This window comes from Rhinopithecus roxellana, chromosome 14 (genome assembly GCF_007565055.1).
Source record: "Rhinopithecus roxellana isolate Shanxi Qingling chromosome 14, ASM756505v1, whole genome shotgun sequence".
Taxonomy (NCBI): domain Eukaryota; kingdom Metazoa; phylum Chordata; class Mammalia; order Primates; family Cercopithecidae; genus Rhinopithecus; species Rhinopithecus roxellana.
This window is the reverse complement of record NC_044562.1, coordinates 70,656,464-70,682,700: the sequence shown is the minus strand read 5'-3', so window position 1 is coordinate 70,682,700 and position 26,237 is coordinate 70,656,464. Positions and strand designations below refer to the sequence as shown.

At 37.7% G+C, this 26,237-nt stretch overlaps 1 protein-coding gene across 1 annotated transcript in view; it reads left to right on the top strand.

The window, feature by feature from the left end:
* Window positions 1–26,237, top strand: part of AGPS (alkylglycerone phosphate synthase) — a 159,557-nt gene that overhangs the window by 6,056 nt on the left and 127,264 nt on the right. The window contains exon 2 of the mRNA XM_010382432.2: window positions 25,175–25,264. Coding sequence (XP_010380734.2) covers window positions 25,175–25,264 — 90 coding nt within the window. The remainder of the gene's footprint in view (window positions 1–25,174; window positions 25,265–26,237) is intronic.

Sequence of the window (26,237 nt, the reverse complement as noted above, 5' to 3'; positions counted from 1 at the left end):
TTGTACTTACTGAATAAATTATAAAACGTCATTCTGTCAAAATGAAGTTCATAATTTAAGAAAATGTAATGAGTGGTTTAAAAAGATAGACCAGTCAGTTTACTTTCGTGAGTGAATTTTGCCGTTTAACTTGTGGAAGAAGACAGTGTTTGGAATAAAAGGGAATTAGGAAGAATGTGGAAGACCCAAGATCAGAGAAGAAAGGAGGAAAGAGAATAGGTCATGGAGGGTTTACTGCCTATGTGCAAACTGTCTTTGGACTGTGAATGAACAAGAAACTGAAGATTTAATCGCTGTGGTTATTTGTTAGCATGTTTCTATAGATTGCCTTTTAAGATGGACCAGACCTTCTCCATATAGACTTTTTTATGTTGGGAAGTTACTATAGAGCCATCTACGCTTGTGGTCACTTAATAAAAATGCCTGAGAATAAATTAAGTGATCCATTTTTAGGCTGCAGAGAAATGGATTACTGTTTTGGTCAGGGGAGATACTTTATGGGACACTTTAAAAGCAAGTGCTAAGCAAATATTACTACTTTTGATTTTATTTCCTTATTATTGAGAAGATAACTTCTGCTGTTAATCCGATTAGTATGTTAATTTCAACCCTAAATCAAATCAAAGGATCATGACTAGAGTCTACCCTTGTAGCGTAAAGTATTAATAGTCCTCTGCCTATTAGTGCTCTCTTTACTTGTTGGGTCTTAGGGGTAATATTTTGTCATATCCCTGTCCCAACATCTCAGCTCAGAATCAACTGAGAGATAAGACACAGGATGCAGACAGAGAGGTAAAAACGTTAGCTTTGTTACTGATAATGCTGGTTGGAGATCGTGGCTTAGATCTGTACTACCTAATATTTACCCTGAATTAGACTCCATCACAGGCAGTGTACCACAGAAGGCCTCCTCTGCAAGTGTAGAGCCTAACACATGCTACCCAAACAGTAGAAAGAGAACTTATGGCATAATTAATTTTTGCAGAATGAGCACATCTGTTTTATCTGTATTTAGATTAAGAAACAGCATTACCAGTACTCTAGGAAGCCCTCTTTGTGCTCATCCCAGTGGCTCCTTCCACCAGGATAACCACTACCTTGACTTCCAACATATAGATTTGCCTGTTTGAACTTTATATAAATGGAATCATACAGTGTGTACTTTTTTGTGTTTGGCTTCTTTCCCTCAGTATTATGTTCGTGATATTCATCCATGTTGCATCTAGTCACATTTTGTTTATCCTTATTGATGAATAGTATTCCATTGGGTAGATATATACCACAATTTATCCATTCTGTTGTTGATGAACAGTTAGGTGGTGATTACTTTTGGTTCAAATAATTACTTGTTTTAATATGAAGTGCATATCAAACTAGTGTTTTTATAGATATTACTGCATAGGAAGAGGTTAAAGTAATTAAAATAGTGTTTAGAAGTTAATATATTTACTTTTCTTAAGTACATCAATTGTCTGAGGTAATAAACAGAATGCTCCCAGGTACTAAATCATTTTTATAAATAAATATAATTGGATTTTTAAACAAAGTGACCTTGCAGTGTTCACATTTTATTTATGAGCTTATAAGATTTCAGCTTAAAATCGTAAGTCCAGATCTATTAATTACACATCTTAAATTTGAGTTACAAGTCAGTCATTCTTAAAGACTAGATTCTCTTAAGTTTTGTAAATATATAAAATATCAATTTTTGTGTAGTTTTTTAAAAACATTAACATCTGTCTTTGGTTCTCTTAAGCATTTATATATTTAATTCTGGATCTTTCAGTAGTTGAAGTATGCTTACTCATTAAAGAAAACTGCTACCATTCCATAACTGCAGTTACTTTTGATGAGAGAGTTTTGCCTCCTGGGTGAGATTCGGAGGGGTAGATATCATCTTGTCATTCACTAAGAAAACTGTTATATGATTGCGTATAACATTTGTTTTTGCCAGCATGTTTGAAATTACTAATCAGAGATTTGGCCAGGATGCTGACCAGATCCTTGTTGTTGACTTCAGTGGGACTCTCCAAATTCTATTTGTAGTTACTGTGTCAGAGACCTCATCCTATAAGCAGGGAAATGCTCAGGTATCCCAGGACCTTAGAATCAAGTAATGTGAACTATTTAATTTGCCATGTTCACAGAAGTTCGCATTTCCAATTCAGATTGATTACTAGTTGGGTTTTACATTTTTTCTAAAGGTGCTTGAACTAACTGTATAGGAATCCAGCCTAAGGAATATTAAAATGACACCTACTTGAATTCTCTTATCACTTTAGTCACATATACTATGGAGTGGATATTTTGCTGTCAACTCAAAATTTGTAGGTCAACACTATCCAGTAGAGCTTTCTGTGATAGAAATGTTCTGTAATCTGCATTATCCAGTATCATAGCCACTATGGAGCTGACTTTTAAATTTTGTTTAATTTTAATTTAAATAGGCACATGTGGCTAGTGATATACCATGCTGTCCAGTACAGGTATAGGTGGAAACCTAACTCATTATCTTCTTTCTCATTCTCTAGAATTTATTTATCTGGGCTTTCTAATATCTCATAGTATTAACACTAGTCCCACAGTCACATCCTTCAATCCCTAACTTTAATTTCTTTTTGTTCTTTTAAGATCGAACTTTCTTTTGAATTTATTCAAATTAATAATTAATTCTACAGTCACTCTGCTGCTCTCATACATGTTTGTGTAATCTGATCCTCACAATAGCCCATTTCACAGATTAGGAAATTCCTAGATACTTGCCAGAAAAATATATTAGTCAGTTTCTAGCTACTGAGTGGTAAAGCTTAAATTTGAATCTAGATTTTTTAATTTTAATTTTTTTTTTTTTGAGACGGAATCTCGCTCTGTTGCCCAGGCTGGAGTGCAGTGGCACGATCTCGGCTCTCTGCAACCTCCACCTCCCAGGTTCAGGCGATTCTCCTGCCTCAGCCTCCCATGTAGCTGGGATTACAGGTGCACAGCACCACGCCCAGCTAATTTTTGTATTTTTAATAGAGATGGGGTTTCACCCTGTTGGACCATGCTAGTCTCAAACTCCTGACCTCGGGTGATCTGTCCGCCTTGGCCTCCCAAAGTGCTGGGATTACAGGTGTGAGCCACCATGCCCGGCTGATTCCAGATTTTTTAAAAATCTCAAGTTTAGAGCTTTTTCCTTGATATTATATTGTTATCACCCAGTCCTGTTCATTTTTTCCTTCACAATCTTTCACATTCATTTTGTACATTAAACAAATATTTATTGGTCACTTACGTTCTAAGCACTTGGGCTATGTCAGTGAACAAAATGGAGAAAGATTTTTATTTTCTTGAAACTTACATTCCAATGGGTGAAACAGATACTTAAACATAGTAAATAAGTAAATTATTAAGTATTTTAGAAGGTGATAAGTACTGTAAAAAAAAGAAAAAGTAGAGAGGGTAAGAAGGTAGGGTTCAAATTTTAAGTAGGATGTCAGTGAAAACATGACATTTGAGCAGATATTTAAAGGAGATGAGTTTAGTCATATGGATATCCAGGCAAATGAGTGTTCTAGGCAGAGGAATAGTATGTGCAAATATCCTAAGAGGAAATGCACATGTGGCATATCAGGAAAGCCACAAGGAGACTGGTGTAGCTGGACTCAATTCATATCCCCTCACCTCTAACCGCTGTTTAAAATATGTACCTTTTAAACTTCAGCTTCTGATTTACCTAACTCTTCTACTGTTGTAGGCAGGGTCTCTTATGCCACATTTTTCAGCTTTTACACCTTTTCTTGTGCCATTGTCTGGAAGACCTTTGCTTGTTGATTGATACCATGTTTCAGAGTCTCTTGTTTTGGGGATCTTTTCTTTTTACTTTTGAGAACTGGGGGAACATTGATCTATCTCCTGTTACCTTTTCCCCATGATTTCTCAAGTTATGAAGAGTAACTTTAAATCATACAGTTAAGTGCTAAGTGTCATAGGATATAATATGTGGGTCTAGAGCCTTGAATTCATTTAAATCACCTAGGTACTCTCCAGCCACCTCACCCATTTGAAACTTCGTCTACCGACTGGCTGCATTGGCTCGCGCCTGTAATCCCAGCACTTTGGGAGGCTGAGGTGGCGATCACCTGAGGTTAGGAGTTCAAGACCAGCCTGACTAACATGATGAAACCCCGTATCTACTAAAAACACAAAAATTAGCCAGGCGTGGTAGTGCACGCTTATAGTCCCAGCTACTCTGGAGGCTGAGGCAGGAGAGTCGCTTGGACCTGGGAGGTGGAGGTTGCAGTGAGCCGAGATCATGCCACTGCACTCCAGCCTGGGTGACAGAGCAAGACTCTGTCTCAAAAAAGGAGAAAAAAGAAAAAAAGAAACTTCATCTACCCAGGTTTGCAATTATTTTGTGTCTTCTATATGCTAAACACTGGGGAGGATTATTGACACATGGTTTTTGCCTACTGGGACATTTAGGTCTACTAAGGAAGACTGATGTGTCTTCTATCACTGCAAGATGTAAGGTATAGGAAAGGAATGGTGACTAATACAACAATGGAAGGGCAATTTTATATCAAAGAAACATCTAGAAGGATTGGGAGAGTATTGTTCTATGTCAAGATGTTATGCAAAAATTCTTAAATCTGAGGGGGGAAATATTGATGAGAGCATTTGGATGAGAACAGAATCAGAAGAATTAGGGTAGGAAAATCTGGGCAATGTAATAAAGTTTATAAAAGTGGTGTGGCAGTTTGCTCTGGTAATGATGGTCTTTCAGCCATCTGGATAGTGTTTAGAAGTGTCATTCTGCTAGGAGCTGGATGTCTGGCAGTTACTTTACAATTATAGAGAAAATGTAAAATAATTTTGTTATTCTGAAATGTTATGCATTTTATTGCAGAAAAAATAGAAAATAATAATTAAAATGAAGACTAACATTAAGAGATAACTGCTGTAGCACATTGGCATAGATCCTTTCAGACATAAGCATATGTGTGCAAAGTCATGCCATAATAATGTCTTGAAATTACGATTTTTCACTCACTGTCTTGTGTATACTTTATCAAGAAATAATAATGTGTAAAATCATTTTCAGTGACTCAGGAAGTATTGTATTATATGTAGGTACCATTTATATGATGAGGACAGTGTTATATTTGTTTCCAGTGTTTCCCCATTACAGAGAATGCTATGGTAAGCTTTTTACAGTTAAATCCTTAATAATTTCCTTAAGGCACATTTTTAAAAAAGGGCCTTAATAAGTCAAAGAGCATTGGAATACATCATTCACTGATCTCATTGGGCATGGTCAGAAATAAGGAACAGTTGCTTGTTTGGACTTAATTCTGACCAGTAATAAAAAATTGAAAATAATCAGAATCTTTGGAGAAAGACTACATCATATTTGATCAGATTTATATCTTATAATTTAGGGAAGCAGCTTTCTAGAAATTTAGATAAAAGGAAATGAGATGTTCTAGCCTGAGTCTCAAAGGGGGAAACCAAAACATGACCACGGGGAACCTAAGAAATAGTGTGCTTCACCCTGCCTGGATCTGTGGGGGTGATGAGAAGAGGAAGAGCTAAGACAACTGGCTTAGATGTATCAGTTTAAACCATTTATTGCTATCAGTAAATAATGTACATTCCATGCTTATTCAGATGGCTCCTATTTACTGTTCAGGCAAATCTTGTTATATGAGGTGATGTAATTTAAGGATTATGGTGTCAGCAGTTTTCATTCCCTGCCCCCCCATCCCCAACATTTTGCATATATTTAAATGTATTGCAGAATTAACTTCACAATATTCATTTGTGTACCATCCACCTAGATTCTGCTGTTAACATGTTACTGTGCTTGTCGTATATCCATTAATCCATTCTTTTTTCCACCTAATATTAATCTATTTTATTTTGGATGCATTTGTCATATATCCATTCATTAATCCATTATTTTCTCCATCTAATATTAATCTATTTTATTTTGATGCATTTTAAGTAAATTGGTAGTTTCATTTTTGAAGTTAAATCTCCTTCAGAAAGGTTCTGCTTTTTTCTTTTATATCAGTTGGTTTTGATTTCCAGATAGTATTTGTTTTGCCTTCACAAATTATTTTTGGCTTCACAACTATTAGACTGCTATTCTAATTTTGATTTTATTTCCAAGTTCATACCTGCCATCTGCCATTATTTTCAGAAAGTACATTCTAGCTTGCCATGCCTGCACTCAGATTTTATACAATTGGTAACTTTAAAAAAAATTCTTATATTTTGGTGTGTATACTAATTAGGGATATTTGTTATAAGTGTTAATTTGAGCTAGGTTAAAGCAGAAAAGGGAAATTTATTCTAAGAGTACAGGGGTGCCAAAGAACCCAAGGGTAAGAATGGAGCTTGGCCTCCGGATGGAATTAGGGCCAAGAACCAGAAAGCCATCAGGTTTCTTGCTAGTATCACTTCTTGCTACTATTTGCTGCAGACTTCTCTAAGTGGATCAGCTTTTTCTGCTTTTCTGTCCAAATGGTAAAATACGTCTGCCCCACTCCTCCAGGAATTCAGCCAATAGCAGAGAATAATTGAACCCCTTGTTTCCAATCCTGGGTTACATGTTTACATTGCTGCAATCAGTTATTGCCTGGAAAGAAGTGGTGGTAGTCATAGGACGTAGGTAGCTGCCCAGGCAGCTAAATGAACTGAACCAGCTCTGGCTATCATGCATTTAAAGATGATACAACCAGATTGTCTGCTCATTGTTTTTGATGATTCCTTCTCCATAATCTTGCTCCATGAGTTATTCTATTTATTTTCCTCGAGTCATCAGTCTTTCTCTTTGTTGATTTTTGCTGCTGCTTAAAAGCATGCTCAGATAACATTTTGAAATTTTCCGCACATATTACTCTTTTGAAAAGGCTTTAGCAGCCATGAATAACCTAATTATAAAACTTTTAGCCTCTTAACCAGTTCCGGTACCTGGTAGATGTTCTTATCTCTTCTTAGCTCCCATATTATTGCACTGTTCTGGTTTTTTTTTTCCCTGCCTTCCTAGCTTTCTGACCATGGTTTTACTGACTTCTCTTCCTAGGCCTAAAAATCACTAAGATTAATTTTTAGTCATTTCTTCTGCATTTTCTTCTGTAATAATTTCATCTACTTGAACTATAATAGCTTTTAACCACTGTTGGGGAAACTTTTAAGTTAATATCTCTAACTCTCAACTCTCATTTTTACATTTTTAATTATTGGGTATTTCTATCTGAGTATCTTGCTGGTTTCTCCAACTCAGCATTCATGGATAAGGTCATTATTTTAGTCTTCAGTCTCAGTGCTCCACTGTTTCTCTTCACTTCCACCATTATTTAGACACCCAAGTCCAACAACACCTCAGTCATGAGTCCTTGCTGAGCTCCATCCCCCATCCCTTATTCGGTTCATTGACAAATCAGATGGACTGCAAACCAGATGGACTGTATTATCGACTCTCAAGATACTTTGCTTTTCTCTCATTGCCACCAGCCTAGATGAAATCTTAATTGTCTCACAGCTAGCCTGGTCTCCCTTTCTTTTGTTTCCTGCCTTTAAACGATTCTTCATTCTATTACCAGACCAATCTTTTTTTTTTTTTTTTTTTTTGAGACGGAGTCTCGCTCTGTCACCCAGGCTGGAGTGCAGTGGCACAATCTCAGCTCACTGAAGCTCCATTTCCCGGGTTCACGCCATTCTTCTGCCTCAGCCTCCCAAGTAGCTGGGACTGCAGGTGCCTGCCACCACGCCTAGCTAATTTTTGTATTTTTAGTAGAGATGGGGTTTCTCCATGGTCTCGATCTCCTGACCTCGTGATCCACTTGCCTTGGCCTCCCAAAGTGCTGGGATTACAGGCGTGAGCCACCTCGCCTGGCCCAGACCAATCTTTGTTCAGGGAAAGTGTCAGTACTTGCTGCCTGCTTGTGCTGTGCTACATTCTAACATTGCAAAAATGATTGACAGTCAGTGGAGAAATATAGATAGATATATAAAAGATATGATGTAGCTGTAGTCATTGTATACAGAAGAAAGAGCCATAAATTCTTGAAGAAGATAGGAAAGGCTTTATAGAAGTGACTTTTAGACTGGTTGCCTCCAGGGAAAGAAGGGCATTTTAGACAGGGGATATATACAGGAAGACATAAGAGGGGATGTTGTGTGTAAGGAATTGTGGTAACTTAATGTGTCTGGGAACAGCGGTTAAAAAAGGTGAAAATGTAGAGTGATGCTATGTTAAAGAATTGGGATTTCATCCACATTGGAGAGTCAACGAAGTTTTAAAGTACACACTGCTAGATTTTGACTTTTGGTAGAAGCAATGAACATGGAAAATACTGTTTTGATTCTATTGTTCTCTATTGATTATTGAAGTAATAATACTCAATCTCATATTTGGCATTCAAGGCTTTCAGCTGTTCTCTGTGACTTCTTGAATGTGCTTATATGCTTCAGCCAATTTTATGCTGCTTATTAGACGGGAAAATCCTTGTGATTTCTTCCTCTGTTTGACTTGAAATTTTACCATCTTCCAAAGAAGGGAAAGTTTAAATGCCTCGACAATGAAGGGTTCTTTCAGCTAGAGATGAACACCACTGAGCTCTTGTAATAATTTGTACTCCTTGTGTGGCAATCATTGAGTATACTGAAATCTTTGCTTGGTAGTTAGGAGTGTTGGAGCCAGACAGCCATGGTTTAAATCCTAGCTGTATCATACACTGTTCATGTGACTGGGGACGAGTTACCGAATCTTTCTGTACCAGTTTTTTCATGTTTTAAATAGGGATAATGACACCTACATCACAGGATTAAAGTGAGAAGGAAATAAGATAATGATTGTAAAGCCCTTAGCTTTACAGTATTATGCAATACTGTCATTATTGCAGTAAACTACATAGAAAGGAGTAATAAGAATAGAGTGCTAAAATAGTTTCTATATTAGACCATTTTTGCATTGCTGTAAAGAAATACCTGAGACTGGATAATTTATAAAGAGGTTTAATTAATTTACGGTTCTGCAGGCTGTTCAGAAAACATAACTCTGGCATCAGCTTCTGGGAAGACATCAGGAAGCTTACAATCATGGCAGAAGATGAAGTGGGAGCAGGCACTTTATACAGCAAAAGTAGGAGCAAGAGTTGAGGCTAGGTGTGGGAGGGGGAAGTGCCACACATTTCTAAACGACCAGATCTCATGAGAACTCACTGTTGTAAAGACAGCCCTTGAGGGATCTGCCCCCATGACCCAAACACTTCCCACCAGGCCCCACACCTCAAGTCCTGAGGACTACAATTTAGCATGATATTTGGGCAGGGACAAATATTCAAACTATATTGGTTTCTGAAGGTGGAAGGACAGCAAGAAGTAGGAGGTACTCAGTGGCAATAATGACATTTTAATAGAGAAAACAAATTTCCTTTTTTTTTTTTTTTAAGAAATGGTGTTTTGCTTTGTCACCCAGGTTGGAGTGCAGTGGTGTGATCATAACTCACTGTAACCTTGAACTCCTGGGCTCAAAAACCATTGTCCTGAGTAGCTGGGACTATAGGCATGTGCCACCATGCCTGGTTATTAAAAAAAAAAAAAAAAAATTTGGAGCAGGCTCTTGAAGTGTTGCCCAGGCTGGTCTTGAATTCCTGGCCTCAGGTGGTTCTCCCACCTCAGTCTCCTGAGTCGCTGGGATTATAGGCACAAGCCACTGTGCCTGGCGAGAAAACAAATTTCTAGTAAATGTCACCTTATGCATTAGGAAGGAAGGGAAGAACCCAAAAAGTGTAGAGCATCAGCAGTTTCTCGTACTGTATTTTAGGCTGATTGTCAGTATCACACATGATGTTTGTTCACTGTTGTGCTATTTCTGGTTTGAAACTCTTCTCCGTGACTCTTAGTAGTCATGGCTCACCATTGCTTGCTTCTGTGTGATATGTGGCCTTGGTGGCTACACATTGGAATTAGAATAAATATATTCTTGTGCTAAAGGAAAGTTATTTGATAAATAATTGTTTTAATTCTTATACTTTTTAAGACTTTCAGCATGTATGAACTAGGCAAAGTTCCATAGTGGATCAAACTTCCTAAAATTTGCATCAAAAAACATGATCTCTATATAGCCCTCATTTCCCCTTCCAGATAGTCTTTTGTAAGATTTGGGTATAGATTTATGCCATCTCCTCTGTCATGTAATCACATTTCCATTTCCTGTTATCTCTTTCCCCTGTCTTCCACATGGTGAGTGCCGCCACTTTGCCCTCTTGCTGCCCATTGTTTTCTTGTGGAATTCTACTCAAGGCCATCCTCTCCTACAGTGAAGTGAGTTTGAAGTTTTTCCTTTCTGTTTCTCTCTCTCAATTCCAGTCTCCTGATTTTGGTAAGGTTTGGGTGAGATCAACTTAATTGTAAACCATTTACATTAAAGCTTTGTATTCCTTTGTGGTTGTTCAACAGATGAGTCTTCTATTCTTAACTTTTTCTCGTGTCTTAAGGTAGTGCTTACCCAAGTGTGGTCTGTGGATGACCCTCATCAGAATTTCCTGAGGGTGCTTGTCCAAAGTATAGATTCTGAGGCCCCACTGCCAGAAATTTTAATCATGGGCTGGGTCTAGGGTGACATCCAGGACTCTGCCTTTAAAATAAGTACCCAAGGTGATTTTTATACTCCCAGGAAGTTTGAGAACCTCTGTTGTGATTGGGTCCTGCTTTTAATGCTTTCTTCTCTTCCCCCAAACTTTATGGGGTTCATTTTTTCCATGGGTTTACCAGAAGCAAAGATAGCAATCCCAACTACCTGTCACTTAAAGTAGAAGGGACTACTGCTGATTATTATTGTGTCATTATTTTAAGTAAAACAAACCTAAAAAACCCAACAACTACTGTTTTGTTTTCTTTTTTTTCAGTTGCAAGATTTAATAGAGTGCAAACAGAGCCCATACAATGGGAGGAGACCCAAAGGGGGCTGCCACTCCCTGCTCGAATGCCTGGGGTTTATATCCCAATCATTGTCCCTCTCCCTGTGATCTCAGGTGAAATATGATTTGACTATTTTTTTACCTCCTGCTTTAGCCTAATTTGTATTTTAGTGAGCCCTCTTTACTACCTGATTGGTTGGGTGTGAGCTGAGTTGCAAGCCCCGTGTTTAAAGATGAGTGTGGTCACCTTCCCAGCTAGGCTTAGGGATTCTTAGTCAGCCCAGGAAATCCAGCCTAGTTCTGTCTGGCAGTCCGCCTCTCAACAGGAAAACCCAAGTGTTGGGGAGTTTGGTTGACGACCACGCTTAACTGCTTCCTGTTGCATTTGGGTGTAGTAGGGGTTTTGTAGTTGAGATTTCCTCGGGAGGGGTGCCTTCGATGTCATCAACATTGGAGCATGGGCCAGTAGGCCGGTCCAGTGGTCCACAGTAGATCCTAGTTGTGGACTGCATCTGAGGCTCCGTTTGAAGAAGCATTTATAGTTTTACACCTTTGATTCTGGAAGAGACAAACTTAACAAGGAGGTTAAAGATACAGGGATTGAAATGTATGGCCTGAAGTACAGGGGATTATTTCTTTGGCACACTTCACAGGCCTTGACTATCTGCTTGATAGTTTTTAAACGGCCTGGTCCAGTAAATAATGATTTGGCCATCTGATGGGTGTTATCAATGCCTAAATGGAAGGTTTGGTGAGGGGTTTTAAGTAATTTCCATTGGTTAGCTGCAGGCAAAAGTATTTTTCCTTCTTCAGTGGCTAGCTATCCCAAGGGGAGGAAACTTGTCCTGGTGAGGTTCCCCATTCTATTTCTCCTGCCGAGTATTGGGGCTTGATTTCCCAGAGGGGATTACCCCATACTAGGTGTCCTTCTATAAGCATTTCTAACAGAGGGTCCTGCTTTGTGGCCCTTTTGGCTTCAATATCCGCTTGGCGGTTCACTTCTATTTCCCTTTCCTTTCCTTTTTGATGACCCCAGCAGCGTAAGACTATTTTAGTTTGTCTCTCTCTCTCTCTCTCTGTCTCTTCTCTCCTTGACTTAATTTGCTTTTATCCTGATCAATTATGTTGTCGTAGACCCATTTCCAGTTGTTAAAGTGCTGGGTCATCAGTTCTAAGGCCCTGGCCAAGGAGCCAAGGCTTGGAGATTGTATTGCAGAGAGGTAAGCTGGGTAGAAATCGGGGGAGGAGAGCATCTTACACAACGGGAGAGCAGTCCTCCTAGCCATTTACAAGCTTGGGGCCCTGGCAAGGGTGTTGGGGAATGGGTCCCATATAACTGCTCATGTCGAGAGCTATATGCCTAAATTGGGAGGGACACCAGGGACAAGACTCCCTGGGTTCATAGCCTAGATGCCTAAGGACACAGCATAGAGCTTCCTTAGATCCCTTTGGAGATACAGCTTGCTCTAATACATGGGAGAGGAAATGAAAGTCTGAACCATTAGTATCTAGGAGGCAGGGATTGGAGGAAGTAGATTCAGAGGTAAGGAGAATTTTGGGGCTATACTTTCAAGAAAGTCATGGTCAGGACCTAGGAGGAATGGGTCAGAAGGAAAGGTGGGGTGCACACATGGGCGACTGTTGAGTAGAGACTCCTGGCTGCACCAAGATCTCAACCGGCTAACGCCAGGAGTTTGGGATGACCACTTTCTGCCTCTAGTCGGCCCTTGGCTTCCCTAGGAAAATTGAAAGCAGAAGCTGGTTCCAGGCAGATCAACACTCCCAACCCAGAAGGGTTGGGGGTTGTTAGAAAGCCTTTTCCCAGACAGCCTCACACCTGAGTCTTAAGTCTGGTGGCCACGCTAATTGTTTTTTTTTAACTGGCCAACAGGTGCCCGGTATTTTCCTCTGATTCTAAGGAAGGATAGGATAGCATAGCAAGTGAAAGTGGTTCAGTATTACTCACTGCTTTGGAGAGTCCCTTCGTGGTTGCCAAAATGTTACCTGGGGGTCATTGCTTCTAGAGCTCCCAAGATGGTGGCGGGCCACTTCCAAAATGGCAACAAGCCTCTTGTTCTCTGACCTGGGGTTCTTGGCCTCATGGATTTCCAAGGAATGGAATCTTGGGCCATGCGGTAAGTGTTATAGCTCTATTAGAAGCTGTGGGTCATGGAAGAGAATCGTGGAACCCAGCGAGTAGTGTTCAGCTCGATTAGGATGAATCTGGGCACTGAGCCGTGCAGAAACAATGGCAAGCCTTTAGCCTGATCAAGAGCGGCAATGGACACCTCGCTGGATCAGGAGCACAGCAAACACCCTGCTGGATCTGGAGGGGTGGAAGTCAGTGGCGGGTCTGCGATGGCGGCAAATAGCAGTGATGGACGGTGAGCGAAAGCTCGGCTTGAGCCATAACAAACATGGACCAGAAGAGTGTGCAGTTGCAAGATTTTAATAGAGTGAAAACAGAGCTCCCCTACAATGAGAGGGGACCCAAAGGAGGTTGCCCAACAGCTACAGTTTACAACAAGAATACTGTGTACATCAAGCTGGTATGGATTTCAGTCTTGGCATTTTTAGAGTCATGCCAAGGGTATTGTTGGTCTGTTCCCAAAGGACAGCTGGGGAAGGGAACTTGGGCTTGGTTTCAATGCTAAAATAGCATATAGATTTTTGGAGACATTTGTAGTTTCTTTGTGTTCAGTTTTATAGTTTCTACAGAAATTCAAGGCTCTATTGGAAATGGCTTTGGTCACTTATGGGTTGGTCAGTATAATAAACTTGTGATACAATTCCTTTTTTAATTACTAGCAAGCATGGAGTGAGCAGTGAAAGTGAATTGGCATTTTTCCCAGTTGGTGGTAGAGAAAGTCTGGGGTTGGTTGCCAGAATTGCCACATTGATTAGATTACAAGTGGACAGTGAAGGGAACAAATCATGAAATTTAAAGCACAGTCCAGGGAACACAAGAGTCCAAGTGAAGGATACATCCTTTTCTCTTTGTCCTTTGCTATGACAACCTCCTGATGCAGATTTGGATTGTTTTCCTCATTACGTAGACGAACACGTGAGGGTAAAGGATAGGATGGTTGTTCTTTCCAGGCTTTCAGAATGGCAGGTACCAAGCTTGTGTGAGTGGATATGTGGGTACACACCTGTCCTACCACAAAATATTTGTAACATACACTACTAAATGTATGAATCACTAATAGTGTGTATTTCCATTTTCAAATGCATCATTCAAACAGTAATGAGTTTCTAATTGGTAGATTATGGTATAGTGTGTGACAGAAGTGTGGGAGTGATTAGTGACTGCCCAGAGTATTCTGTCAATGTGTGGTAAAGCTGCCCTTACCTTATTTGCCCTTCTTGTCCCCTGCCGCTTTCCTGTGCCTCTGTGTACAATTTTTCCCCTTTATACCTGTATATTACTTTTTCTTTCATTCATTTATTCACAATAAATGTAGGAATTGGACCTTTGGGATGCAGTTTTTGAGCCTTGAATTCAAGTTTTTAAAGGTTTCTTTTCTTTTCTTTTTTTGAGACAGGGCCTCACTCTGTCACCCAGGCTGGAGTGCAGTGGCAATCGTGGCTCACTACAACCTTGAACTCTTGAGCTCAAGGGATCCTTTCTGCCTTGGCCTTGTAGTAGCTGGGATTACAGGCTTGCACCACCATACCTGGCTTTTATTTTATTTTATTTTTGAGAATTGGGCGTCCCACTGTGTTGCCCAGGCTTATTTTGAACTTCAAGGCTCAAGTTATCCTCCCACCTTGGCCTCTCAAAGTGGTGGGATTACAGGTGTGAATCATTGTGCTTGGCCTTAAGAAGTTTTTTAGAATGCTAGTTTCTTGTGGACTATAAAAAGTTGACTGTAGGTAGTTAAATGTATATTTGGTTTACCATATAGTTGAAGCTGTTTAATTCATAATGGAATTCTATCATTCAAAAATATTTGTAGCTATTGGTAAGAAGCCCAGTAGATTTTATAATAAACCATCATGAAAGTTCTGCATATATATGGAAGAAAGAATTATTTTCTCAGAACAGAGAGAAACTGCACTGAGATTCAAAGGCTGAGCAGCATATTTGCCTCAGATTCAGAGAGTTGTGGTAACATACATTTTGATGTATGGTATTTGTGTGAGGCCTCTAATTTTCCTCCATCTCTGATTCCTAATTTCATCTGCCTATCCCATGGGTGCCTATGAAGGTTCTTGTGTGTTTTGTGTGTGTGTGTGTATAATGTATGTAATATACATATATGATGAATGTATTATATATAATATATCTGGATATATTATATATAATATTTTGTGTTTTATGAAATATGCTGTTTTATTTAGTGTGTATATTTTTGATTCCCTTAAATGCTGTTTTACTATGGATTTTATTGTTTCTCCTTTGTGTTTACCACTGTCTTAAACATTTCTTCATGTTTCTGTATGCATATCTATTCAACTTACTGCTTTTGATTACTGCATTAATATTTCATAGAATGCATTTTCCACTTATCTGCTTCTTTAGTGATGCCTCCAGCTACTCTTAGAAACAATGCTCCAGGGGATATATCAAATGTGTTCCCTTATGGAATTGTCTATGAATTTCATCGGCAATATATACCCAGGAGTTGTATAGTTGGGTCATAGAATTGGCATTACTTATGAAAGCTTAGTACGTGGTTACTCTGTGGAGTGGCTTACCAGTATGCATGTGGGTTCCTTTTCTTCATGTTCTTGTTAACAGGTTTCTGTGTTCTCAAATCTTGTCTTTAAGCCACTTTACATTATCACACTGCCAAGAATTAGCACACTGATTAATATCTTATTATATCACAAGGTCACATTTTTATTCTGGCAACTAGAGCTGAAAAACTTACAATGGGGATATTGAGGGAAGATTGAAATTCTTGTTGAAGTTTAAAGTGTTGCATGATAATGTGCAAGAAGGCTCACTGTCTAGAGGACACAGATTATTACCTTGTTGACCCATCTAGAACCAAGATCTTCCCCCCCATTTTTTTTTTTTTTAGTATACTTTAAGTTCTAGGGTACATGTGCACAATGTGCAGTTTTGTTACATACGTATACATGTGCCATGTTGGTGTGCTGCACCCATTAACTCGTCATTTACATTAGGTATATCCCCTAATGCTATCCCTCCCCACTCCCCCCTCCCCACAATAGGCCCCGGTGTGTGATGTTCCCCTTCCTGTGTCCAAGTGATCTCATTGTTCAATTCCCACCTATAAGTGAGAACATGCTGTGTTTGGTTTTCTGTTCTTGCGATAGTTTGATGAAAATGATGGTTTCCAGCTGCATTCATGTCCCTACAGGGGACGCAAACTCATCCTGTTTTATGGCTGCATAGTATTCCACGGTGTATATGTGCCACATTTTCTTAATCCAGTCTGTCACAGAGGGACATTTGGGTTGATTCCAAGTCTTTGCTGTTGTGAATAGTGCCGCAATAAACATACATGCACATGTGTCTTTATAGCAGCATGATTTATAATCCTTTGGGTATATCCCCAGTAATGGGATGGCTGGGTCAAATGGTATTTCTAGTTCTAGATCCTTGAGGAGTCGCCACACTGTTTTCCACAATGGTTGAACTAGTTTACAGTCCCACCAACAGTGTAAAAGCGTTCCTATTTCTCCACTTCCTCTCCAGCACCTGTTGTTTCCTGACTTTTTAATGATTGCCATTCTAACTGGTGTGAGATGGTATCCCATTGTGGTTTTCATTTGCATTTCTCTGATGGCGAGTGAGGATGAGCATTTTTTCATGTGTCTGTTGGCTGTATGAATGTCTGCTTTTGAGAAGTGTCTGTTCATATCCTTTGCCCACTTTTTGATGGGGTTGTTTGTTTTTTTCTTGTAAATTTGAGTTCTTTGTAAGTTCTGGATGTTAGCCTTTTGTTAGATGAGTAGATTGCAAAAATTTTCTCCCATTCTGTAGTTTGCCTGTTCACTCTGATGGTAGTTTCTTTTGCTGTGCAGAAGCTCTTTAGTTTAATTAGATCTCATTTGTCAATTTTGGCTTTTGTTGCCATTGCTTTTGGTGTTTTAAACATGAAGTCCTTGCCCATGCCTATGTCCTGAATGGTATTACCTAGGTTTTCTTCTAGGGTTTTTATGGTTTTAGGTCTAACATTTAAGTCTCTAAGCCATCTTGAATTGATTTTTATATAAGGTGTAAGGAAAGGATCCAGTGTCAGCTTTCTACTTATGGCTAGCCAATTTTCCCAGCAGCATTTATTAAATAGGGAATCCTTTCCCCATTTCCTGTTTTTGTCAGGTTTGTCAAAGATCAGATGGTTGTAGATGTGTGGTATTATTTCTGAGGGCTCTGTTCTGTTCCATTGGTCCATATCTCTGTTTTGGTACCAGTACCATGGTGTTTTGGTTACTGTTGCCTTGTAGTATAGTTTGAAGTCAGGTCGCGTGATGCCTCCAGCTTTGTTCTTTTGGCTTAGGATTGTGTTGGCAATGCAGGCTCTTTTTTGGTTTCATATGAACTTTAAAGCAGTTTTTTCCAATTCTGTGAAGAAAGTCATTGGTAGCTTAATGGCATGGAATCTATAAATTACCTTGGGCAATATGGCCATTTTCACGATATTGATTCTTCCTATCCATGAGCATGGTATGTTCTTCCATTTGTTTGTGTCCTGTTTTATTTCACTGAGTAGTGGCTTGTAGTTCTCCTTGAAGAGGTCCTTTGCGTCTCTTGTAAGTTGGATTCCTAGGTATTTTATTCTCTTTGAAGCAATTGTGAATGGGAGTTCATTCATGATTTGGCTCTCTGTCTGTTACTGGTGTATAAGAATGCTTATGATTTTTGCACATTGATTTTGTATCCTGAGACTTTGCTGCAGTTGCTTATCAGCTTAAGGAGATTTTGGGCTGAGACGATGGGGTTTTCTAAATATACAATCATGTCATCTGCAAACAGGGACAATTTGACTTCTTCTTTTCCTAACTGAATACCCTTTATTTCTTTCTTTTGCCTAATTGCCCTAGCCAGAACTTCCAACACTATGTTGAATAGGAGTGGTAAGAGAGAACAAAGCCTCCAAGAAATATGGGATTATGTGAAAAGACCAAATCTACGTCTGATTGGGGTGCCTGAAAGTGATGGGGAAAATGGAACGAAGTTGGAAAACACTGTGCAGGATATCATCCAGGAGAACTTCCCCAACCTAGTAAGGCAGGCCAACATTCAAATTCAGGAAATACAGAGAATGCTACAAAGATACTCCTCGAGAAGAGCAACTCCAAGACACATAATTGTCAGATTCACCAAAGTTGAAATGAAGGAAAAAATGTTAAGGGCAGCCAGAGAGAAAGGTTGGGTTACCCACAAAGGGAAGCCCATCAGACTAACAGCAGATCTCTCGGCAGAAACTCTACAAGCCAGAAGAGAGTGGGGGACAATATTCAGCATTCTTAAAGAAAAGAATTTTCAACCCAGAATTTCATATCCAGCCAAACTTAAGTTTCATAAGTGAAGGAGAAATAAAATCCTTTAGAGACAAGCAAATGCTTAGAGATTTTGTTACCACCAGGCCTGCCCTACAAGAGATCCTGAAGGAAGCACCAAATATGGAAAGGAACAACCGGTACCAGCCATTGCAAAAACATGCCAAAATGTAAAGACCATTGACGCTAGGAAGAAACTGCATCAACTAACGAGCAAAATAACCAACTAATATCATAATCACAGGATCAGGTTCACACATAACAATATTAACCTTAAATGTAAATGGACTAAGTGGTCCAATTAAAAGACACAAACTGGCAAATGGGATAAAGAGTCAAGACCCATCAGTTTGCTGTATTCAGGAGACCCATCTCACATGCAGAGACATACATAGGCTCAAAATAAAGGAATGGAGAAAGATCTACCAAGCAAATGGAGAACAAAAAAAAGCAGGGGTTGCAATCCTAGTCTCTGATAAAACAGACTTTAAACCATCAAAGATCAAAAGAGACAAAGAAGGCCATTACATAATGGTAAAGGGATCCATTCATCAGGAAGAGCTAACTATCCTAAATATATATGCACCCAATACAGGAGCACCCAGATTCAGAAAGCAAGTCCTTAGAGACTTACAGAGAGACTTAGACTGCCATACAATAATAATGGGATACTTTAACACCCCACTGTCAACATTAGACAGATCAATGAGACAGCAAGTTAACAAGGATATCCAGGAATTGAATTCAACTCTGCACCAAGCAGACCTAATAGACATCTACAGAACTCTCCACCCCAAATCAACAGAATATACATTCTTCTCAGCACCACATCGCACTTATTCCAAAATTGACCACATAATTGGAAGTAAAGCACTCCTCAGCAAATGTAAAGGGACAGAAATTATAACAAACTGTCTCTCAGACCACAGTGCAATCAAACTAGATCTCAGGACTAAGAAACTCAATCAAAACTGCTCAACTACATGGAAACTGAACAACTTGCTCCTGAATGACTACTGGGTACATAACGAAATGAAGGCAGAAATAAAGATGTTCTTTGAAACCAATGAGAACAAAGATACAACATACCAGAATCTCTGGGACACATTTAAAGCAGTGTGTAGAGGGAAATTTATAGCACTAAATGCCCACAAGAGAAAGCAGGAAAGATCTAAAATTGACACTCTAACATCATAACATCACAATTAAAAGAACTAGAGAAGCAAGAGCAAACACATTTAAAAGCTAGCAGACAGCAAGAAATAACTAAGATCAGAGCAGAACTGAAGGAGATAGAGACACAAAAAACCCTCCAAAAAATCAATGAATCCAGGAGCTGGTTTTTTGAAAAGATTAACAAAATTGATAGACCACTAGCAAGACTAAAAAAGAAGAAAAGAGAGAAGAATCAAGTAGATGCAATAAAAAATGATAAAAGGGATATCACCACCGCCCACAGAAATACAAACTACCATCAGAGAATACTATAAACACCTCTACGCAAATAAACTAGAAAACCTAGAAGAAATGGATAATTTCCTGGACACTTACACTCTCCCAAGACTAAACCAGGAAGAAGTTGAATCCCTGAATAGACCAATAGCAGCCTCTGAAATGGAGGCAATAATTAATAGCCTACCAACCAAAAAAAGTCCAGGACCAGACGGATTCACAGCCGAATTCTACCAGAGGTACAAGGAGGAGCTGGTACCATTCCTTCTGAAACCATTCCAATCAATAGAAAAAGAGGGAATCCTCCCTAACTCATTTTACGAGGCCAACATCATCCTGATACCAAAGCCTGGCAGAGACACAAGAAAAAAAGAGAATTTTAGACCAATATCCCTGATGAACATCGATGCAAAAATCCTCAATAAAATACTGGAAAACTGAATCCAGCAGCACATCAAAAAGCTCATCCACCATGATCAAGTGGGCTTCATCCCTGGGATGCAAGACTGGTTCAACATACAAAAATCAATAAACGTAATCCAGCATATAAACAGAACCAAGGACAAAAACCACATGATTATCTCAATAGATGCAGTAAAGGCCTTTGACAAAATCAATAGCCCTTTATGCTAAAAACTTTCAATAAATTCGGTATTGATGGAACGTATCTCAAAATAATAAGAACTATTTATGACAAACCCACAACCAATATCATACTGAATGGGCAAAAACTGGAAGCATTCCCTTTGAAAACTGGCACAAGACAGGGATGCCCTCTCTCGCCACTCCTATTCAACATAGAAACAAGATCTTATCAGAGTCCTCAAGTTGATTACATTTAGGTAGTCTTACTGCCCTCACCAGTTACCAAAGTTAATTAACAAGCCATTAAACTAATTCATGACGAAAAGTAAAATTATAGATCCTTTTGGGCATTTCAGTTGGCCTTTTCCTCTCTAGGAAATCACAGTATTATCAGATGAAGGTAGCTTTGTGAGTTTTATTTCAGGGCAAGAAGAAATATTGATCTGAAGAGTGAAGCATCTTTTATTAGAATTTTGATTATTGGAATTTTTTCAGAAAAACTTTTTTAAAAGTTATTAGATAGCTGAACTTTTACAGTTGTCAACCCAGAATGAAAGTAGGCTAAATCATTTTTTCCTTTTCCTTATTTTCTGGTGAAAAATATTATGATTATTATGATTAGAAATAGCAATGTAGAAACCATGCATATATGTCAGGATGCTTGCAGTTTGTTAGTAGTAGAGGAATAGTAATCTGACAACCAGTCTGTAAATGGAGACTTCAAAGTGAAAATTTCCCATTTTAGGAATAAAGAAACTCTTTATGGTTTTTATAATAGTAAGGCTAAATCTAAATATTTCACCTAACCCTGGAAAATTCTAAATATTGAATATGTACATCATGTATATATCATGGGAGAATACTGCCACCTTGTGCATATAGGATGCTATTTTATGCCTCCATTTTCTTTTGTTACACCAGCTAATACTGTGTGCTTTTTCATTGTTTGGTACTGTGGTTAGATGTGTAAATGTGTAAAACGTTTTTTTTTTAATGCAGTAAAATCAAGTCAACTATTCTTTCGGCAGGAGGAGGTGTCTTATGTATTTTTTTTTTATTTTTGAGACTGAGTCTTGTTCTGTCACATAGGCTGGAGTGCAATGGTGTGATCTCGGCTAACTGCAACCTCCGCCTCCTGGGTTCAAGCAATTCTCCTGCCTCAGCCTCCTGAGTACCTGGGACTACAGGCATGTGCCACCACACCCAGCTAATTTTTTTTTTTTTAATTTTTAATAGAGACGGGGTTTCACTATGTTAGCCAGGATGGTCTCCATCTCCTGACCTTGTGATCTGCCCACCTCGGCCTCCCAAAGTGCTGGGATTACAGGCGTGAGCCACTGTGCCTGGCCTGGTCTTGTTTTTTTTAAAGATGTTAAATTTGGTATAGTTAGCTCTAAGAATTGGAATGTCTGAGAGATCATACTGGTTAATTGACCTCTGGGGTTAGATGAGAATTGGATTCTTTTATTTGAATCTTATGGGAAGTTGTTGATTCTTTAATCATTCTTCATTTTAGTGCTTGCAGTGCTTTGGGATTATTCTGAATGGCAGAATTCATTACACTATTGGAGGTGTAGGGAATTTGGCTTCTGGCACAAACATATTCCTTGATTTCTAAACGTTTTCCTTCAGGTCAAGTGCAGACGAATGACTACAACACAGGGTGAGCATCCCTAATTTGAAAATCTAAAATCCAGAATGTTCCAACATTGGAAACTTTTTGAACACTGCCATGAGATAGTGATTCCTTTGCTTCCTGATAGTTCAGTGTATACAAACTTTGTTTCATTCATAGAACCATTAAAAATATTATATACAGTTACCTTCAGGCTATGTGATAAGATGTGTATGAAACATAAATTTTGTGTTTAGACTTGGGTCCAATCCCCAAGAAGTTTCATTGTGTATTCCAGAATCTGAAAAAGTCTGAAATCTGAAACACTTCTGGTCCCAAGCATTTTGGATAAAGGATACTCAGCTTATAATAACATATAATAGTTTCTTGAAACACTATTGATGTGAAGAAAAAAATGAGTTCTTTCAAATATTCTGGTTTTCTGAGAGCCTGACTTAGATGGGTTTCAGATATTATTGCCTGTCTGAAGAGGAAGAATTGTGAGACTGGAAGTCAGCCTTTGGATACTCACAACGAACTTAGCTGTGTGACCAGGGATGCTTCCCTGGGTAGTTTCTTTATCTGAAAAATGAGCAGTTGAACTAGGTGGGTTCTGAGGATCTTTTTAGTTTTCGAATTCTGTGACTATGTAAAGTTTTATTCTAATTTTAAAATGTTATGCTGTAATGCCCTTCAAAATACTTATTATACTCTTATTTATAAGAAGTTATTTAAAAATTTAATCATATAGTTGTATTTAACTATCAGAGTATATACTAGTAATTTCGGGGGGGGGGCGTTGGAATATGTGTATATAAAAGTATAAAACCAGAAGCCTGGGAAATTTACTTGTCTTTTATTTAACACCTGGGGTGCTTGAACATATCAGAAGATTGGTTTGGGGGTAATCTAGATTTTAATTGTATACTATTTATGCTTTGTAATCCTGTTTGGGGCACAAATGCATTCCAAATGCCTACTACATTCAACTTCTGCGGGGACTCCAAAAGTTGCTACGAATATAGTAAAGTCCATTTTAGAAGCCCAATTTTATGACTGGGATGAAAAGAGAGAAAAAGGTACCTACAGTTGAAAATTTGGAAGTTCTTTAGGATATTACCCAACTTGAAAATGTAAGGCCAAAGACTCTTCAGGATGTAAAACCCTTCATTTTATAGTGTATAACAGCAGATCTTTCCTGCTCATCTTGATTCATTTCCTCATGAAGCGCTAAGAATGAACCCATGTGACTAAGTTTAGCTTTTTACTTTGGGGTCATCTGGGAATCATTTTTTAAATTCTAGGGATAATTTTAAGGAAAATGATTTTCATTGTTAAGCTACATAAACATGCCAAATTCAACCTCTGTACTGAAATTATTTCCCTGTGCCTTGCCTTGAGATTTTTGCATTTATTTTGTGTAATACCAAATTACTATTTTGTAAAGAACAGAATTATAATAAATGTTGAAATTCACTAATAAAATGCAATCACATAAAATCTATGCACATTATAAGCCATTAAAGATGTTAATGTGTTAAAATATATATTTACCCTTCTGATTCTTGAAATATAATAAGAAAATACTAAGTAAATTATACTTCATAAAAGTGGAGATAATTTAATCATGAAAAAAACAAAGTGGAAAATATCCTAATCTGTTTTTAGAATGTGAAAATCTTAGGTTCAATCCCAAGTGTTGGCACTAAAACAAAAAAAGTAAAATCTTAAGAAAATGAGTGTGTCACTGGTAACATTAGTCATGATGTTTTTCCATAGAGATTTTTCCAAAAGCTCCCTTCCAAAACCTCCCTCTGCGATGAGGTTAGGAATGTTATGGGATTAGAAAAAATATTTAGTGTTAGTTTATAATTGACTAATCTACAAATCCAGTCTCTGGATTGATACTCTTCAGATATTTTGAAATTTTTGTAGAGGGACTGTAGCTTTTATTAATAGCAAATCATAGTTGTAAACAGAGCATTCCTAGTTTCTTTGTCTTAATTTTGTGTATAGATGGAGATTTCAGTTCATAATTAATTACCTATATCTGGTTCAGTTGTATTATGTTCATGTTCATTTGTTTGAAAAGCCTTTGAACTAGAACAAGAATTGTGATTGTAATAAAAAAACTTGCTTGTTTCTTCTTTCTTGAGAATTACAGAGAATAAGAAGAACACTTTGTAATGAGTGCATCTTTGTTTATTTTGAAATTTGAATGCAGCAAATAACTTTCAAGATAGAAAAATGTTTTTGTTAAATTATTTGCATCATAAACTGCATAGTTGAATTTGTGGTAAGAAGACTCACCACCCATTTATTTCAGTAGCCAAGATCAAACTAGGGTAATCTGCCAAAACATGTAATAAAAAGTGATGCAGTACTTAAGCGTGATTGCTTATTATGTTCTGTACAGGTCCAGACCTATCTATTCTTACATGATGTGCAAAATTGAATGATTCAGCCATTGATTTTGATAAATAAGGATTTTTACAACTATGAAATATTGGTGTTTTGGAAATTAAAAATATCATGTTATTTTGGAATTTTGAAAATGGGTATAGCCATTAACTGTTACAATATGTAGGTCAAGGTAGAGATTGGTAGTTATATGGAATTTGAAGAATTTAGAATGTAAACCCAGCACTGAGATTTTTAACTTACTTTATTGTGTCTATTGCTAGCCAATCTACTTGGTAAGTTGGTCTTTTTTAAAAATCATAGCAGAAGATTAGTATTTATGATTTTTTTCTCATATGTGTAAAACTGTGTTTCCTTAGTTTTAATTGCAGAACTTTTTAGGTCATTCTACAGTGTAAACCAATAACATGTACAAAATGCGACATTTATATTTTAAACTTATCTTCCTTTTTGCAACTTTTTATTTCTTCCTTTGAATGCATTAAATTTATTGGTTGTAGCCCTCTGTGAAGCAGGTGCTGCTCATCAGAGTGATTCTATATTCAGAAATATTAGTATATGGACATTTTAACATGTGGTAATTTTATTTAATGTTATACAATTAGTGGGCATAAGGTGTTTTAGATGATTGTGAGTTAATAATCAATGATATACTATGCAGTTTTAAGATGTTTAGCATTGGTCTCATTTATATATTTTTTCTTCTCACTAGGCAAGAAGTTATGAAATGGAATGGATGGGGATATAATGATTCTAAATTCATCTTCAATAAGAAGGGCCAAATTGAGTTGACTGGGAAAAGGTAACCCTCGTTTATTTCTTCTTTTGTTACTTCTTTAATTCTTTCTATGAAAAATTTTAAACACACTAGAAAATATGATTTCTCCCTGAGTTTAAACATTATTAACATTTTGCAATAACTGCTTTTTTCCCCCGGTAGTATTTCAAATTCTGATGTTGTCATGTCACCTCTAAATATATGTGTATGTGTGTATGTGTGTATATATATATATATATATATATATATATATATATTCTATGTCTTAAAAAATAAGGACCTAATATAAGCAATTATATGATAATATTATATATCAAAAATAGCAAAAATTTTTAATCTAGTTATCCAGTTCATATTCACGTTCTCCAGTTGTCTCACAAACATCTTTTATAGGTAGTTTATTTGTGTCAGGATCCAAATAATGTCTGTAAGCCATCCACCACCCAATCCCCATGCCATTCGGTTTTTTGAAAGCAGCTTCATATTTAAATCTGGTAATTTACATTGGAGTGTGGGTTATTATGAAAGGTGAACGATTTTAGGTCTGTGTGAATATAAATAGTATTGTAAAAAATTAGTTTCTGAGATAAATTAGGAAAGAAATGATAGAGAAAGATCAGTCATTTTTGTGATAGCTTTCCTGTATCTGAAATGTGGTTATTTGTTGATAAGAATTACAAAGTATATTTGTTCAATCATACCTCAGTAAAACTGGAAAAAATATTAAAAAGAATTCTAAAGGATATTTCTGTTATTCCTGTTTGTTCTAGATGTGGTCAGAATTGTAAAATGATTTCTTTGTTGGTTGTAAGCAATACTGCCCTTGCCAAAGCTCTGTTTTTTGGTTTGTCTGTTGAATTTTGATACAACATTTGAAAGGGCAGTGAGTACAAATATGTAATACTTGAATGCTGGAACCAAAAATAAAAAGAAATTGAGACTAAGTAAAAAATTGGATCAGATATATTATGAGTCTATTCCAGTATCGTACCCTGAT